The 19,105-nt window shown below is 39.1% G+C and overlaps 1 protein-coding gene across 1 annotated transcript; it reads right to left on the bottom strand.

The window, feature by feature from the left end:
- Window positions 1–1,153: 1,153 nt before the first annotated feature.
- MSANTD3 (Myb/SANT DNA binding domain containing 3) lies at window positions 1,154–18,990 on the bottom strand. Its single transcript, XM_066560790.1, has 3 exons — window positions 18,828–18,990; window positions 12,965–13,410; window positions 1,154–11,658 (listed from the first exon to the last, which is right to left on the bottom strand). Exons 2-3 carry the CDS (start codon window positions 13,377–13,379, stop codon window positions 11,249–11,251), a joined length of 825 nt encoding a protein of 274 aa, XP_066416887.1. The 5' UTR covers window positions 13,380–13,410; window positions 18,828–18,990; the 3' UTR covers window positions 1,154–11,248.
- Window positions 18,991–19,105: the final 115 nt, after the last annotated feature.

The raw sequence follows: 19,105 nt of genomic DNA on the forward strand, positions 1-19,105 counted from the left end.
GAATCCAGGTCTCCCTACAGCTGCATCCCAGTTCATCTGAGATGGATGCTGAAATACTCACTATCAGGTTCCACATGTGGCATAGGCAAGACACCATTGGAAAACTGCCCATGCCAGCATGGCTTTCAGCACATATTGCCTGTGCAGGAAACCTAGAGAAGCAGGGAGAAAGGTCAGGTTATCCTTATCCACTTACTACTCTCATTCTCTCCTCCTTCCTTCTAAGCACTTGTGGGTTTTCAAACCCCACTGTTCATCTTGCTGCTCATGGGTGGCACAGATTTTGGCTTTCTTGGATGTGTCACAGCATGGTTTAGTTTCCTGGATTTCTACATAGTCTTTGAACTGAGATTATGAAGGTGCTCTTAGTAGGAACCAATTCTTTTTATTGCCCAGCTGTGCCTGACACAGGCTGTCCAGAAGCAAACTGCTGCTGCTTAACTCAAATTCAAACCTGGTCTGCCAATAGGTCTACAGAGAACATTTGAGAGGAACCTAAGACTGTATCAGCACTTAATCAAACCAAATATAAAGTTCTGTGGTGAATATGTACAACAGGCCTCACAAGCAGCACTTTCTCCCACAAAACCTGGCAGTGCAACTAAGAAAGTTGCTCTGTTCCATGCTGTTGAGTGGAGTTTAGTTTAAGAGACAGAAATAGCACAGTTGTGTGTAAATTAAATGACATTATTTGAAAACAACTCTGAAAGAATGGAGACTAAAAATCTCATCTAATTAATGTGTAACAATAGATGATGATTTATTGACTCCTCTGTGAATATACAGTTTCTATTGGCAATATTTAGATATGTTTTCTCAGAAATTCATAATTATTTATGTTTAGTAATTTATGATTAAACATTTTACAAGAAACAAGGCACTAAAATGTACAGTTAGTCATCCTTATTACATACGCTGGGAGTGTCAAACATACAGTACATTCCCCTGGCTAAAACAATTATTAAATTTCTTCCCCCAGTGGTACTTCTTGTTGAAGCCACGAGAATATACATATTTTAGGGTCCTACTTTTTCTCCTTTTACTCACTGTTTCCCTAGGAAAATCAAAGAATTTGCTATGAATATTAGCTGCACGATAAAGATAATGAAAACTACATTCATCACATTTCTAAGGACTCAGACATACTATGAGATCCATACAGATTCAAACTATAATATGGGTATTTTTTATTAATAAAAAAAACCGAACAGCCGTACAAAAAATTTTGTTTAAAGGTGCAATTCCAGAAGCTACTTCCATGCAGTCCAGAACCAGCTCTGCTGGTGTCTGTAGCACTAAAATACTAAAACAACACTTTACAACAGGTGAGATGACTGGGCTGACACCATGCTAGGAAAATCAGATCAACCTAGTGGTTACCACTTGGCTAAAAAAGGAGATCTTAATAGTATAGTTTTTAGCGCAATTTAAAAAGCAAACCCCAGAAAAACCTGTTGCTACTAAAAGGCAAAGACCACAAGAGATACCATCTAATACTCCATTAAAATACTTAGTATCAGAAGGAGTGATACATTTTCAAGTATCTTATGACAAACAGCCCAGTACTTAAATGCTCATTCTGTTTCAGGTGCTTGCTGATGATAAGCACAGACGTGACAAAATGTAATTTTACATATTGTTAAAATACAACAGAATCTAATGTCACATAAAACATCATGTAAAGAAACAGTGATTTCCTAATTATTTGACCAGTTATACAAAAACACAATGAGGAGTGCCTAGATTCAGGTTTCCCCTTGAGATTCTCAAGCTCCAGTGATGGCAATATTTTAGAGATCCAATTTTTAATGCCTCTGCATTTGGACTGCAGTGATCCTGAACCTCCTGAACACACATGGAAAGATAATCACTTTCAGAGGTTTTCAGAGGATCCTTGCAGTCTCCTTAATCAAACAAATTCAGGTGCAAATTCAGCACTGGTGGAATATATATGCAAAACAGGGGAAGATTCTGCTGGATAAGAAAAAGTGATGGTGGAGAAATAACCACAAGGCACCACCTCAAATAAAACCTTCAGCCACTGCCAAATTCAAGTGAAAGTTTCTTTTTCACCTTGGAGAGATAAAACTTCTCAAAATATGGCCATGTCTTGGTTTGGAAAGACAGGTGTCTGCTAAGGAAGGCAGGAGCCTTCCTGAAATGGAAAATGTAAACCCCCTCCCTCTGAATTGCTATAAATTTTAAATTAAGGGGCTCTCAGGCAAAAAATATGGAAGCAGGAAACAACAGTTCTTTACTAAGGAAGAAAATTAAAAAAGATAAAATAAACAATGCAGTGAACTAAACAACACTGACAGAGTCAGAACAGAACCTGACACCCTGTGGGTCAGGGTGTTGGTAGCAATCCAATTGGAATTGTAGCTGCAGTCCTCCTGGAGTGGCAGGTGTGGCTTTGTTGGAGCAGGGATCCTGTAGAAAGGTGTAGTCTTCCTCTGAAGATCCAGTGGAAGAGGCAGCTGTTCCTCTGGGAAATCCAGTGAAGAAAGCCATGCTGGGTTCAAGAATCTCCAGATTATATCTGGGTAAAATGCTTGGCTCCTCCCTCTGGGCAGAGCATCTCACAATCCGATGCTGTCGTTCTTCTCAGTCATGCAGTGACATTCAATAGCCTGTTATCAGCAGATGTCTCCTTGGAGGGAGGAGTGATTGTGGAAGAGATAAAGAAAACTGCCCACTTAACAGAAGACAACTGCCATACAGATGGCAAATAGAATACAATTTGCTTGGCAGTCCAGGACAGGCCACCATTAATGTATTGTATTACCATCACAAAATGGTAGTACTAGCAGAGATGGCAGTATGACATTTTGAAAACATATTATCTCTTAAAGCATTTCCACTTCTTGGGTACTGTAAAAATAATGCTGTTCAACTGTGTGATTTTTTGGAAGCAAGAGGTTCTTCCTCAGCAATGCCAATCAGTCAAAAACCCAGCAGGTCAGCACCTCTGAAGAACAAGCCCTGTACACATGAGTGCTGCTGGATGGTAGCTGGGGGTAGAACAGCTTGTGCAACCTGTGACTGGAAGTTCAGAAACTGGAAGTTCATTTTGCCCACAAAAAGAAGGGCACGAGTAGGGCTAAGCCTTTAGGTCTGTGGGAAGCAGGACAGACTGGAATATCACTGTATTTGCATTTACTGATTGCCAGAACTTTTTCTTCAGCTACTGTTGTAAAATGTCATAGCCTCTGCATTTCAAGAAGATGAAGATCAGATCTCTCATTATTTAACCTTAAACTTTTGAGGAAAAGAAAAAGTGGAAAGTATAAACAAATGCAAAAGTCCACATGTAGCTGAGAATACAAAATATTACAAAAAATGTAATTGGTTTATATGTAATATGCTTATTTGGTAGAATTTGTGTATGTATTTAAGTGGGCATGGATTAAAACAGTTGGCTTTATTTTTTTGTTTTATTTAAGAATGCTGACAGAAAACTGCACCTGTCAGACTGAAGCTGTGTTAATTTATTGCTCTTGGCATTGAACACTGACATAATTTTAAGTTGCCCCATGATTTGGAACATTTTAACGTACAACAATTTAAAAAACCAATTGTTTACCACCCAAAGCCAGTTTTATGCATCACTAAAATTGTCCACGGCTGTCACTATGTCCTTATTTGTGTCTGAAGCTGTGGCAGGATGTGGGATTAAGTTTGCTGTGCTGTGGGGCTTCAGCCACTTGTGCCTATGCTGGGTGTAAGAGAGGCGCCTAAGTTTAAGCCAGTCCTGTCCCACACCTGATGTTCTCAGCCTGGCTCCCTGACAGCACACTTGCACTGGATTTGCAGAAGTAGAGTTTGTGGCATTTGAACCAGATTGAGAGCAGAGATCAACACATATCTACTGAGGCCATGGCATGGTGTAGAGAAATTTGCTGGCTTCAGTGGGATTGTGGAAATGTAAACTGGAAGTATGCAACTTATTTATCAGTCTACTAGAGGAGTAAAAGAAAGATTACCCCATAAGACAGTGTTTTAACTGGCTGAGACAAAGCATCATTGTGATAATTTATTTATTATACCTCTAAATTTTCTGCCTTATCAGTTTTAGAAGGCATCTCAGTGATACAGTTGGCAATGACGGTTGTCCTTGCTGGCTAAAACCTCTTATTTTTTTATTCAAATACATCCACCACCGCTGATTTGGTAACTGGAAAAGATGCCAGGCAACTTGAGAATGTGAGCACCTTGCCATGGTTGAACTGGCACCACCGTGTGGCTAAATATATCCCAGCAGGATTATCGCATTTGAGGTAAACAGCATAAAATCAGCAGGGGAAGATTTCTTATGCTCTCAGCCACTAACAGAGTGCAACTAGACGTCCATTCCAGCCTCAGAGCCTTCCTGCAGGCCAGCAATTGAAAGCAAATTAAGTGCATTTTGGAAACCACTGTTGCTTTATTTGGCAAGGACTTCTCATTATGCTTCATTTGAGACAGAAAGTTGGAGGAAAGGCAATATTTGTATTGTATATTATTGTTCCCAAAGCAGAGGTTGAACCTCTCTATTAGGTCAGCAGCGATACCTCCCAGCCTGCCAAAATTTCTGCCCTGGTTTAAATACCAAATTCATCACGTCACCTCCCTAATTTGCACTTTTCAGAATCTCAGTATTTATAAAACCTTTTTCAAATAAATGGAATTTGTGTTGTGTGTGTCAGTTCAGACTTCCTACAGTCCATGGGATTGGAATTCAAATAGTTCTAAAGCCAAGCAATTCATTGGGCTGAAGGAGTGATCAGTGGGACCATGTAGGTGTTTAATAGAACAAAACAATTTTTGGCAAAGATGTAGTGAGAGTAACAGGTGAAATTTTAAAACTCCACAATTTAACAGATGCAAGATTTCTCCCCCTCCCCACATTATAATGTGACACAGAATGTGTGGCAGGAATTTAAATGGGTAATTCAGCTGGTCCATTTGTGGCTTAGTACATAATTTCAGGGCATAACTCAAAGAAAAGAAAAGGGATCTGTACATGACCAAACAATGGGCAGAGCTTGAGCAGCTCATATGGCAACTTGTAAGTGCCATATAAAAAATAAATTACTACTTAATAGCATATAATTCCAGTTTCAGGTTCTGGCCTCTTCAAGAACAGCCTCTTATAGCTGAGAATGAATATCTGAAGATTTGTGGAATACAATTAATCTCAAGTTGTGCTGAATACAAACCCACTTCAACTCTCTTAACAAACAAATTTGATTAATGAGGTGCTCTAACAGTTGGTTAGAGACTGAAGCACACAACTATTCTGAAGCTGGACTGAACAACAAAAGAGAAACAAACTAAATCAACATTTTAAAAACTCACCTAAATAAATTAAGGACAATCTACAAATCTATCTTGATTTATTTCTGTTAAAACAGAGACTTGTTTCCCTAAATACATATATGTCTAGTGCAGGCTTTGTATCTTGCCGGCTCTTCATCAAGAAGGGAACAGATTGTTTCTAGCAATTTGAGTGCTTCATTGCTTCTTTTTTTTTTTTTTTTTTTTTTTTTTTTTTTTTGTTCCTTTTACTTTTTTTGTGTGGCTGTTTTGACAGATTAGAAGATTTGGCAAAAATACTTCTTGATTCTTAGAGAGGTTGACCATCGGGTGAGATTTATCCACACACTGTCCTGAATACAATACAATAGTTTTACAACCCACAGCCATGGAGTGGACAACCTTTTCCTGTTCCTTGCTGTATATCCTATGCCATTTGCAGACTATGTGCTGGACAGATTTCACATGGCTTTCCACAGTGCATGCGTGTTTGGATAATGTAGTCTTAGAAAACTGTCCAACTTCAGTTTTACAAAGAGTGAGGTCTAATAACTCTGGTGGGATTCCTACTTGAAAGTAGCTACTTTTCTTATTGTCAGGCACTTGTGAATGCTACGATAGAGGTGTCCAGAGTCTCAAAGGAAAGAGAAGTGAAGACCATGAGGGGCAATTGTTTGACATGTGTGACAACGTTATCTCTTGGGACAGCTAAAAGCTGTCTTCACTTTGACTCATTCTGAAAACCAGCCTTTTTTTTTTTTCTTTTTAACTTTGCAAGTTTTTAATTTGTTATTAACATGACTGATGGTGTTGTCAGATGCCTAATCCCTTCACCATCAGAACAGTAAAATTTTCAGAGCCTCAGCTAGTACATTTCTATTTTATAGCTCTAGTTTTAGGTCCAGCAATCTGTCCACATTTCTACGTGCACCTTAGTTAGATATCAGAGAATCAAGCTGATCATCAGCACAGAAGTCAGTCTGTGATACCAGAAACAGAGGCTACTGCTTGCTTTCACTGAAAAACATATTATCCTATTCTTATAGGTGGCAACCAATGGTCATCTTTCTTTTTATCAAATGTACAATTATACAAAATTCAGGGAGAGTGACGATGAGTGAATATACAGTCAAATGTCTTGAGAAGAAACAGAAAAATAAAGTGGGAAGACAAGTAATTATCTTATGAAAGCAACTAAGGTACATAAGACTTTCAAAAATAGCAAAGTAGCTCAAAATATGAAATCAAAGGACTACCTGTGTGGGACTTGTCTGGGAAAAAATCAATTAAATGTTATTTTAAGATTTACATGTAATTCCTCTACCCACAGAGTAACAAAATACAAATATGTAGCAGTTTATTATTTCAATGTCATAATGAGAAAAATACCTGAAAACATGATGCTACATGATACTACATGAAAGTGTGCTTGTAGAGACTGTAACCACAGAGATTCAGAACAAAACTGGAACATTATAATGCAAGTGGGAAAGAAAAAGGAAGGAAAAGGACACATAAAAGCTACTGTAACTAAAACCAGAAAAAAAAATCTGCAAAAGATCATTGAAAATACCTATGCAATCATACAAATACTTGGGAGACTGCTAAAATTTGGTACAGAGATGAATGCTCATTAAACAAAATTCAACACAACATCCTCAGCTGCACTATATGCTCAGAAAAAGGCAGCCCTGAACCATCCCTCTTTCTCTGGCCACAGGGCTGCAATGGGAAAATTGCAACCCTGAGCAGCAATAGTTCAAAGTCTGAGTGCTGAGCACAAAATCCAAGGGCTGAGTTCAGCCACACCAGGTACACCTGCTCTGTAAGGATCACTTCTCTGAGCAGTGCCTGGGAAGGGCTGTGTTTTCAACCCCGCCTAAACACATCTCTGTAGTGTAGGAAGGAGCTTCAGAGAGAGGATTTGTGGCAAGCAGCAAGCTCCTGCTTTATCTGATGATAAAGCAGCCTGGGCATTGAAAGAAGTAGAATAGATGTCAGAAGAAGTAGAATAGACATGTTGTTTGTCAAGGTAATAACTTTCATTTGAGGAAGCTGTGAAAGGATTCCACTGAGACTCCTCAACTACCAAGGAAGAAGGAAGTTTTTTACCAGGAAACCTCAAACCTAACTTCTGCAGAACCCCAAAGATTTAGGAAGAATCAAAATCAATTTCACAGCTTCAGCACCCTGCATTAGCTCTGGTCTTGATGAAGGACATCATGATCACAGAGTGTCCTCCCAAATTACATGGAGCTGGAATGGAGGAAGTGCTCCTCTCCATTTCTCAGTACTAACCTCTCCTCAAAATCTTCTAGTATGTTTCCTGGCCTGCGTGCAGAATCCAGAATGTACTGGCAGCTGTGTGGAAAAGGTAACTAATCATGCTTTCTGTGGAAAGGGAAGGTGATGGTAGATGGTGAACATTTCATGTTCAAATGCTGTGATATGAGCAGTCTGGGCAAGAGGAAGGAAAAAGGAAAACACATCTATCTGAATGAAACCCCCTCCCTGCTCATATTGCTGGTTAAAAAACTAAGGGTGAACAGAAACATAAGGAAAAAATGTATGAGGAAAAAAAAATCAATACATGAAAAATTTATACTAGGCAAGAAATTAGATTACCTCCAAGGAAAGACAGCACCTGAAGCTAGGTTCATGTTAATTTGGGGAGCATAAAGGAATTCATCACACCTTTCTAGAAGGCCCTTGTTTTCCTTCCTAAGATTACAGAGGCTGAGACAATGGCCACTATGTATCTGGTGTACATGCTTTTGTATGGAGTTAAGAAGGGATCATTTGGGCCTGTATCTTTTAAGTTCATTCTTGACAAAAAGTTTTATAGCAAATCCAGAAAAGAACAGGCATGTTCTTCTTAAAATACTGCTGTATTCTATCTGTGGAAAAACCTGGAGAATATCCATCTATTCCTTGGCCAAATGGTTAACAGGAAAATACAATTATGTGAAAGTATTTGAATGCTGTAAGATAGAAAAAAGGAGAGAGAAACAAATGGACATACTATCTGAGATGGCTATATTACATATAAGAAAGTCAAACACAAGTAAAGATAAACTCTACTACCAGAGGGAGTAATTGCAACAACAATAAAGGCAAAAGTAATTTCTCAAGTAATTTCAATTCCATCACATTGATCACTTTATAAAGCCAAAGTATGGCAAGGAGATACATTACTTCCTCCTGTTGAGCTTTTACATTTTTCTGTGTTTATCACCCAATTTTACATCAACCAACAGTCAACTACAAATGGGAAAGCAAGAGCCTGTGTCACCTGTGAATGATCTATTGTCCATACCACAAAACCCTCTTGTATAATTTGTTAGGTGTAATGTTGCCATTCTTCCCCTATGCATGTAATGATCATTCCTTCTTTCATACCTTCATCTTGGCTCTTTCTAATATTTCTCTTATGATCTTCTTTCTTGTAAATAGAACCTGAATTAAAAGGGTCTATTGTTCGGCCTAAGAACTATAACTTTTGGTCTTAGAATAAGAAAATATACCAAGAAGCAAGGCATTATCCACTTAGCACCGCTTGAAAACATGCTTATTTTAAAGGATTTTTAAATATAAAAATAAAACAATCTTTCATGAGCAATCATATAATTTCAGGAGTTCAAGCTACCCTTATCTCACATGGTGTGAGATCCTCTCTGACTATTTCATCATTTTCACTGTCCAGGGCTATCTAGACTTGGATTGTCTCTTTATTCTTGCCCTCTTCACAGGGATGAAATTGTGTCCATTCATTACTTTCTAACACCTGGTTTTCATTTACTTTCACTTAGAATGAGTGCAGAAGGTTAAGACAAATGTTTTAATTGGTTAAGACAAATGTCTTCCCTATCCTTGTTTTCTGGATGGTGCCTGAACAATTGTCACAGCCAGTCAAACTGACTCATCCTCTAGACCGCAGAATGCAATCTCAGAACAAGGTCCTTACTTCTGTTTACTTTTCTTTTGCCTCTACTGTTATTATACCTTCCAAAGTGTTTTCATTCAGCAGAAAAATAGAAGTGCCCATAACAACATCCTTCTTTGGAATTCCTGGACTTTCTTCACACAGCCAATTTATAAGAATATTGAGTTTGTGGTCAAAAAGATCTGTCTTCAGATTCCACCCAGGCCCTATTTTTTTAATCTTGCAGCAGCCCAGCATATTTTTTTTTCTCTGTCATATAAAATGAGTTGTAATAAACAGCTCCCATTGTGATTGCTGGTTTTAGCACATTTAAGGAAGTAGCACAGGTACCACACTGTTAACCACAGCGAGTCCTGTGGTTGATAATGGCAGTGCTAACAAAGATGAATCACCAGCAGTGAAAGCAGGTCAAAAAAACCACACACATACACACACACACACAACCCTACTCAATCCAAAACAAAACCAAAAGGAACTCACTCCACCAGAAAGGATATCCAGGGAAAGAGATAGGAGTGTTGCTGGGAATGTATGCCATGTAACATACTCTGCTTTGAACACATTGTTCACAGTATGGATTCGCCCTCAGCAGTCATGATCTGAAAAACTTTATTGAATAATGTGATATTCAGATTTTTCAATGAAAATTTATGGTTTTGTTCATTTTTCTCACTGCTTCAAATGATGGTTGTACACCTTCCTGTAAAACAGGTTTTCAAACACCAGAAGTTCTTATGAATCCTTGCAGGGTTCTGCATTTTCACATTTTCTTAACTCTTGCCCCACTAGAATAAATGATTGCCAGGGTAAAGATTATTTTTGTTTGTGCTTTCCTACTATCTACCATTCTGGACATCCAAAATCTGTGGGGACTTTCATGTGAATGCCTTCATACAAATCGTGTCCATCACCCCTCACTGACAGCAAAGGCAAGAAACACACCACCATAACACACAGGACAGAACAAACAAAACAGCAGTGCTTCAACACAAGAATGATTCCCTTGAACTGCTTTCCACCCTAAGAGAAGGAAAAGAGGGTGAGTCTTAGTCTTTTCTTCTAGCTAAGGAGAAATAATCAAGCTAGCTGCTACACCATCAAGTATTGCATAGGAAAATAGAGGGAGACTTTGCCAATGGACTGGCTGGCTCACTGCATTTTGAGAGCTTTGTGAATTCTTAAAAAGCTCTTCCCCTCAGAATGACTTCAGGAGAACAGCACACAGTGCTGGCAGCAGCATTTGAGCCTCCTATTTGGGTATTCTACTTCAATACAAAATGGGCCTGGAAATGAAAGAAAAAGCACAGTGGCCTTTGAGGAAGAAGTCACCTTCTTTTTAACTTCTCAAGTGTCAAGGCTCAAACAACTGGAGGGCCATTCCACAACCATCCTCTCAGTCAGCCAGCCATTACTGTTCTTCAGAAGGAGAGGGCTGTTACTACAGTGGCCCTCTTGCTACATCCTTCATTTTCACATCTTCTATGAAAAATAAGTTATGGACTGTATTAACCAGCTTATTTTCCCTAAGCTTCAGCATAATGATCCAACTAATAGCTGTCCATCATCTTTTGTCTCAATAGCAGAGAGCAACTCCAACCCTTGCCTTCATGTGGGAAATGGCAGATAGGAAGAGATAGAAATCAAACAAACACTACAGCCTGATGTTTAAAGCTGTTAAGTTTTCTTATGAACTCCCAATGTAAGAATACCCAGAGTACCTTAAACTGCACAAGGATCAAGGGTGTTCTGAGAGGAAAAAATATGTTCACATTTTAGAACACTGTGCATCTGTGTCAGTTAAACAAATCAGAACTACCTACAAATTATTAAACAATAGTTTTCCTCTTGGTGAACTATACCACTGTTTCCCTAAACATTAAGAGTCATTGTGTGTTCACTATCAGCCAGGCACCTATCCTGTCACTGTACATTCACAGTAGAAAACCCTCTTTCCAGTGCGTGTTACTCATAAATGTGCTAAATCAGACTGACTCTCTGCCCTTCTATGTTCTAAGGTGAATTAGGAAAGGGTCTGTTATAGGATGATACAGGCCATTCTTTTGTAATGGTCTGCAGTTTTCTCTCCCAATACATTTTCTTTTTATTTAGCACTTCCATTTTTATCCTGTGCTCTTCTTCAGCCATCTCACACTCTCTTTCTATTTGCTGTATCTTTGCCACATGAACTTCATTCATTTGGATTAACTGGAGTTGCAAAATCGACATTTGCTGATGATGTTCTTCCTCATGCATCTTTTTCAGAGCACTTTCCTGAGATGCTTTACTTCTGTAGTTCTTATCTGCTGCTATTCTGACATCAGAACACGAAGGCTCAGGCTGGGAGGTGCCTTCACATACTGGAAAATGTACCAGCTCTTTGTCTTCATCACAAAGTTCTCTGTTGGACACAACAAATGACTCTGCAAACAAAAGAAGAAAAAGTGTTATAGTATTCTCTTCCCTTCCTTCAAGAAACAGAAATGTGATAAAATATAAGTTACTGACATGTGCATATAAAGCTTCTGCTCCAGTAGCAAAGCACAGGAGCCACTACATAAGGCAGTTCTGCTGAGAATACTAAGGACATAATGGGCTGAACAGAACCACTTGGAGCTCTGTTGAAAGACCTCCAAGGCTATAGTGGGAGTTCAAAAGACTAAAGTGAATGCAGACACCTGTAAGTGGACACCTAAATTTAGATGGCTGAGCCTGGAGCTAAACCTTAATGCATCCATTTAAGCTAAATCCATATGTGACTTGCAATATTTTATAAAAGATTTGAGTGTCAGGTGAAGCTGTGTCAACATGAATATCAAAAGACCAAGGGAACAGTAGGAAGAACACTTTTTATTCTTTCCTTATTTCTGCTGCAGATTCTGTAAATATAGTAGTGTATATTTTTAGGAAAAATATCACATTATTCTAACTTTAAGAAGGCTCTACCAATTCTTCTGAAATAAAAGAGACTGTGCAGGGAACAGAACAGTTACCACTGCAAATGAGGGTCTCAAAATACATTCCTGTCCAAATCCAAATGACTAATTATGGTAAATACAATTATAAAAGAGGCATTCTAAGAATGTTATCTAACAATGTAGCTGCTGTTGTCTTTTGAGCAAGGACAGTCTTCTGTGTGAGATCCTGACATCATAAAATTTGCAAGAAACTGTTGCAGCCACCCTCCCTCCTGGTATTGAATTATTCCTTCTGGGGATGCTTGCCAAACAAAGAAGAATGTAGTGCTGAACTGTTTCAGAAAGGCCATTCTCCAGTGTGGACTGCAGCATGAAATATGGCTCCACATACTCTTTTTAGTCCTTGAAAACAAAGGAGGAAAGACCACTGGGAACTCTTGCAGCAGGCAATTGTGTATCAATTTGCTGCTGGTAGTTTTGGTTTTTTTTTTTTAAACCAGAAAAATGATACTTTAAAAATAATAACGATATCCTTGGGACTGTTCTCTGGAAAGCCAGCATGATAGCAACTGTGATGCTTGCCACAAAGCAGCAGATATGTCAAAAAGGGATGAAAAAAATCTGCAAAAAATCTCACACCCGTTTAACTCCTGTAGGCTTTGGGAAATACACACAGCCTTGTAATATCATAGCTCTGAAATGACTTTTCTATATCCAGCAGTCACAGCTAAGTGGAGAGATTTGAAAAAGTATCACTGGCAAAATCACATACAAAACAATACTACTTGCATCATTACAGCAACATTTATACCTTGACTAGAAGCATCAGGCTGATATTCAGAGTCTTCTTCTGGTGGGCTCTGCAAAAAGTACATTTGCTCAGGCATTATGCTTCCAATCTTCTCCTTCCCTACGATGTGAGTATTTATAAGTGGACTAATACTCCTTTTTACCTTCTCCCGCCTCTCATGTGCCATTATCTTTTTTGTCCGTGCCTTGATATTTTCCCAGCATTTCTTTAACTGTTTGAAGTCTCGCAGTGATACACTGGGCTGTGAGTTATATTCATGAGCCAGTGCTTGCCAGGTGCGTTGTTTCAGAGCAATAGTTCTTGCATCGCTTTTTTTACATTCAAGCACGTATTTGTATTTTTCAACTAATGCAAGCAGCACACTCTTCTCCACTTCTGAGAAGTATTTAGCAGGCTTTATTATTTCGTTTTGCATTTTCTACTGTTTCTCCAAGAAGCCAAAATTCCTACAGAAACAACAATGAAAGAAAAAAAGAAAAAAAAAAGATACACAAGTTAGAACTGGTTGCAGTATCAGGATTCTGATCAATTTGGTTTTCTAGAATAGCTTGTGAATAGTTCTAGAGTACATAATGGAATGATCAGGTAAGATAAAATAAAATTACATGCTGGTTTGTGTTGCCACTTTAGTGGATACACAGTGCCAGAAGTAGACTATAATGAATAGTTGTCTTTGTTACAATTTGTCTGGATACAAAATACTATTTACTTAGTATCTTGCTTTTAATATCTTGTTTTCCTGTTCATTGCACTTTCTCACTCCCAGAAAGTTTTTCAAGCCCTCAAGTAAGGAACAAATTTCAAAACTCAGCCCTCGCTAGTTTCAGGTTTATGTCTGAAGCCACCTTCAGCATGTTTGGGTTTTTTATTTTTTTGGTATAAAAAATACCATCCTCTCTCCTTGCTGATTGTGTATAATAATTTCTCCCATCTCTCTCCAATATTTGAAAGGTGTATGAGCAATGATAGTAAGAAGTTGTCCTTTTAAAGACCTGTCAGCTCTGTTCTCCCCCATGCTCCATGCCCTCCTGGCTGATACCAAACAGGCAGCAGGATCCTGGCCTGTATTACAATACTGAGAAGCAGCAAGAGTTGCAAGAAGACAAGAAGTAACAACAGAAACCAACCACGCAGAAGGCACAGGTCCTTCAACCTTGACTGATGGCCCTGCATGTGTGGTACTTCCTTGCACTTGTGCTGCTGGTCACTCAGGAGCGAACAAACAGGCTAAAAAGAGTTTTGGCTTTAACACAGCCACTGCTATACACTTACACCATGTCAGCAACCACCTCTTTTCTCAAGCCCAGCACTTACGTAGTCAATAGGAAAAAGGTAGGTGATAATAGGGAATTCATGGCCATTAAAAAAAAACAAAAACAAAACAAAAACCAACCAACCAAACAAAACCCACAAAAAACAACAACAAAAACCCCAAAACCAACCAACCAACCAACCAAAACAACAACAACAAAAAACAAACAAACAAACAAAAAAACCCCCAAAAAAACCAAAAAAAAAAACCCAAAAAGCTCCAAACCAAAAAACAGAACAAAAAAAAAACCCCAAAACAAGCAGTGTTGCCTTGACTTAACAACATACGACTGTGAAACAAAATATATTTTTGCTTCTTCTATCTTTTCACACTTTTCTCCCCCTTCCTTTCTGCTGTAACTGTGTAGCCCAAACTACTTTTAGATTTTGGGCAGAAATGCTGCCTAGCTCTCATTTCTTTTGTTTTTAATCATTAAACCCAGTGATACATTTATAAGATAATTGGTTCATATTCCTAACAGTCTAGGACTCTCCCAAAATGAATTTTCTAGTTTTTTGCCTATTGTTTCTACTACTTCTCTTACAACCTTCCTTGAGGGTGCACTAGATATCACCATCAGGTTTCCTCTTCTCAATATATTTTTCCTTAACTCCACCACACTAGGACTTTGTGCCATCCTTGTAGTTCCTTTCCTCCAAACATCTTAGTACTTACAGTTATTCCCATCTCTTTCAGTAAAGGTAACTACTTATATTTATAAAGAAGGCTAACAGACAAGATCATATCGAAATGAAAACCCAAGCCTGGCATAAAAACAGTGGCGCTCTTGAGTAGCCCATAGAATATGACAAAGCCCAGCTGTCCTGGTTTCAGCAGGGACAGAGCTCACTTTCTTCCTGGAGGCTAGTACAGTGCTGTATTTCAGATTTAGAGAGAATAATGCTGATAACACATGGATGTTTTAGTTGATGCTCAGTGGTGCTTATTCCAAGTTAAGAATTTTCAGTTCCCCATGCTCTGCCAGAGAGCAGGTGCACAAGAAGCTATGAAGGAGCACAGCCAAGACAGCTGATCCAAACTGGCTAAAGGGATATTCCATACCATAAAATGTCACATTCAGTGTATAAATGAGGAGGGAGTTGGCCGAGACCTGCAGGTGGTGAGCAATTGTATTGTGCATCATTTGTTTCTATCTTGAGTTTTCTTCTTCTCTTTCTCTCTCTCCCACTCTCTCTTCTCTACAAGTATTATTATTGTTACTATATTTTATGTTGTTTCAATTATTAAGCTGTTCTTATCTCAACCCACAAGTTTTACCTTTTTTTTCTGATTCTCTTCCCCACCCCACTGGGGGCAAGGGGTGAGCAAGCAGCTGCACAGTACTTGTTTGCTGGCTGGGGTTAAACCATGATGCCAGCAAAACAAAGGAGTCAAAGAACAGGGGACACAGTGGAAAAAAGCCTGGAATAGCAAAACTGAAGCAAAGTGAACAGAAGTAAGTCTAGGTCAAGTCAGTAGCTAAGTTGTATCCCTACTGAAAAAGGAGCAAACACTTGGTTTGCACCTTCTGTCAGTGCTTGTCTGGGTTATTTCTGGGCACTTATGTGGGTCCTGCATAGTCACAGTTCTGCTCTCTCTTACCAAATCCTGGTTGCACAAGGACATGGGAGAGCTGAAGTTTTTGCAACAGACAGCATCTAGGGGACTAAGGGAAAGATCCATAGGAAAACAAAATGCAGTAGTGCTACTGCTCATAGAAGAGCTAGTTTACTTTACATGAAAGCAAAAGGAGGAAGAAGGAAGAGAGTTGGGTGGTTGAGTTTAAGGAAGACAGTTTCTTGATCCAGTATTTCCTCTGTCACGCTGTGTCAAGTTATTTTTCATGGTCTGTGAAAACTTAAGTGACCCCCCATGCTGGTGATAGGAATTCTTAAACAGTCATAAACCCAAAGAACAAACTAGGTGTAAGTAAAGTTCATTGCATACCAGTCATTACAATGTCTAGGTCTAATAGAGGTGTACAGCTGCTTCAGGAATTCCTTAAATAAAACACAAATTAGGAGAAAAAAAAAAAAGTAGTCAGGAAATTGACATCCTAGCAAAGATACTGAAAACTGACAATTTCACTCCATGAAATCACTCTGAAAACACGCAAGATAAAAGAGACCTAGAATGGAATAGAGTGTATCTACTAATCCATTTTACTTCCATACTTATTGCACCATTCCAAACCATTCAGTTGCTTTGGACAGATGCTGAAATGAAATTCTTGGGACTAAATATTGGTTCTGTATCTTAACCTCAATTTCACCAAGGAATGGGATGAAATGCAGTCCCACCAGCACGTTTTGAGGCCCAATACCTTATGACCCTGAAAAGCCAGGATCACTCCATGTGATCAGAAAGGACTGATTCTACCTTCTGCTGATACATGGAAATCTTACTTCTAGTTTTGAAAAGGTGAGAGAACCTCAGATGAAAAAAAACATTACATGTTTATGTTTAGAAAATCCCATTATTTAGAAAAACAGGATTTTCAGAACATTGGAGAGTACATTCAAAAAGTTAAACATTACTAGGATTCCAGGTGCTAAATATCTAGCTCCACAGACTGGCCATCTAATCCATTTTAATGGAAAGATAAGTCCTACTCTGAGAAGAATACATCCGTCTTTTCTTCCACTAATCACATTCCCAGTATTTGTTTCCTAAACATACACACAGCACTTGTGTCCTTTCTGTGAAGAAGCCAGGATTATGATCTAGGATGTATAAAGGAAGTCAAAAAATGGTGTGGGCAGTCTAATACATATAAGAAAAGAGTTTTGGAAGACTCATCTCAAGATCTTACATGCTTAACCTACTTTCTTCAATGTATTAAAGCCCATTTGCAATGAGGTGAACAAGAAAGCTCTCTGAGATGTCAGGACAAGTTAGAATAGCAAGAAGTTGTGTCAGAACACCACCATGTATTTATATTCACCTCTTTTTTCTTTATGCATATTATTCACCTTCTTGCAGCCCACTGGCTCCTCTGCAGAATATGAGAAAGGACTCACAAGCCCACAGAATTTCCATTTTGAGGCTAAACAGTCCTTCCAGGACATATGCCTGGGATATATTTTAGCAGGAATCTATGCTGAAATCAAAGTAGTTTATTGTGCATAGCTCATCTCGTAAACTGGATTGATTTGTGTGGGCACATGAGGACAGCTGCAGAGTAAATTCTAAGAAACAAAGACTGGGAAGCTTCTCCCACTCTTACAGGTGCCTAGGCTCCAAGACACATGCAGCAAGAAAGCCCTTTATCCTAAACACCTTCTCCTGGCATGGCTCAATTCACAACTTGCCTTAAAGCAGTGTCCTAAGCATTTGTCCTCTCACACAAACCTCTATCGCTTTAAGATAACAGAAGTATCTCTCAGCTCCTCATCTTTACTGTGAAATGTTGTGCAGCATTCTTCTTTTAAAGGCTATAAGGCACGTGATGTGATCTGCTCAAAGAATAGCTTGAAAAAAAATTACAGAAGTTAGGAAAAGCACATCTATTCATAAATATGTCACATACATGCGTTATTTTGCTTGCACACAGGTAAACAGACAGCCAAGCTCCAATCAGTTGCAAAGCAGCACAGTAAAAGGAAAAAAAATCAGTTTAAGTTGCTATGTGTAAGCATTTTTAGTCCATGAAATGTTTTTTTAGGCACAAGAAAATGCAGAGAGAAAGTTATGGTGGAAGACTTATCCCAAATATTAAAAAGATTACACTAACCAAACCCAAAGAAAAGTGTTTGTTAGCAAACTGTGATCACTTATGGGGTGAAAATGAAGTACGCTGACCAGTGCCAACAGAATTACTACCAGAAATATTCAAAGATTGATAAAAATAAAATTTATGTCTCTAACTTAAATTGCAGGTGAAGCTCTAAACATAGCTAGTAATTAACAACACTGGAAATTAAACATAATTCTGTCCTTTTCATCCAGTGCTTGAGGACGAAAGAAAGGCACGGAAATGCAATGACCCAAACTAGTCACAACAGGTTTATATTTCGTTTGAATGACAGAAGCAGCAGTAAACAGTGTTCTGCTTCCTCAAATGTTTCCTTGGTTTTCCTCACCAAGCTTCCATCAGTGTTCCAGGCCTGACCCTGCCTACCTTGAGACTTGAAATCAGTAGGTAATTAAGAGCACATTGCAAATATGAATGAGATCTATACAGAAAATGTGTTTTAATCAGATTTTTAAAAATCCCACCTCCTTGGGTGCTTGCCCCCTACGTTTTAATACAAATGAATAGTTATCATGGATCATCCAGCAAACAAACAAGATCATCTATTAGTAAAATTCACGCTACTTTACCCAAATTTCTCCTATCAGATTTTATATAGTTATACACGGAAATGTATTAAAATATATATGTACCTGGACCATATTACACTATAGATACACACAGATTTTAAGCGGGTCATCCCGCTACCTATGGAGGACATCCAAAGCACTTCCCGCAAGCAAGGTAATGGACGCAGGTTGTTATTGCGAACGACTGCCTGAAATTCACCAAAAATAGGCATAATAGAGGAATCCTACCAGACTCTCCCGCACCCGAACTTCTCAAACATTAACTCGAGCTTGGTGGGCTTTTTCTAATCTCCTCGCTAGCTCCTCTTCTGCCTGAAGGAGAACGGAGAGCAGGTCCCGGCTGCACAAAGGCGGCCGCTCCCCGCCGGGCGGGCGCGGGGGCTGCGGCGCGGTGCGGGCGCATCAGCCGCGGCGGCGGGGGGGGCTCGGCCGCTGTCACCCAGCGCCCGCGGGGACCAGCGCCGGCGGCGGGGACAACCCCACCCTGCGGCCCCGCCGGCTCCTCG

The sequence above is a fragment of the Molothrus aeneus genome, chromosome 1, assembly GCF_037042795.1.
Source record: "Molothrus aeneus isolate 106 chromosome 1, BPBGC_Maene_1.0, whole genome shotgun sequence".
In the NCBI taxonomy this organism is placed as follows: Eukaryota; Metazoa; Chordata; class Aves; order Passeriformes; family Icteridae; genus Molothrus; species Molothrus aeneus.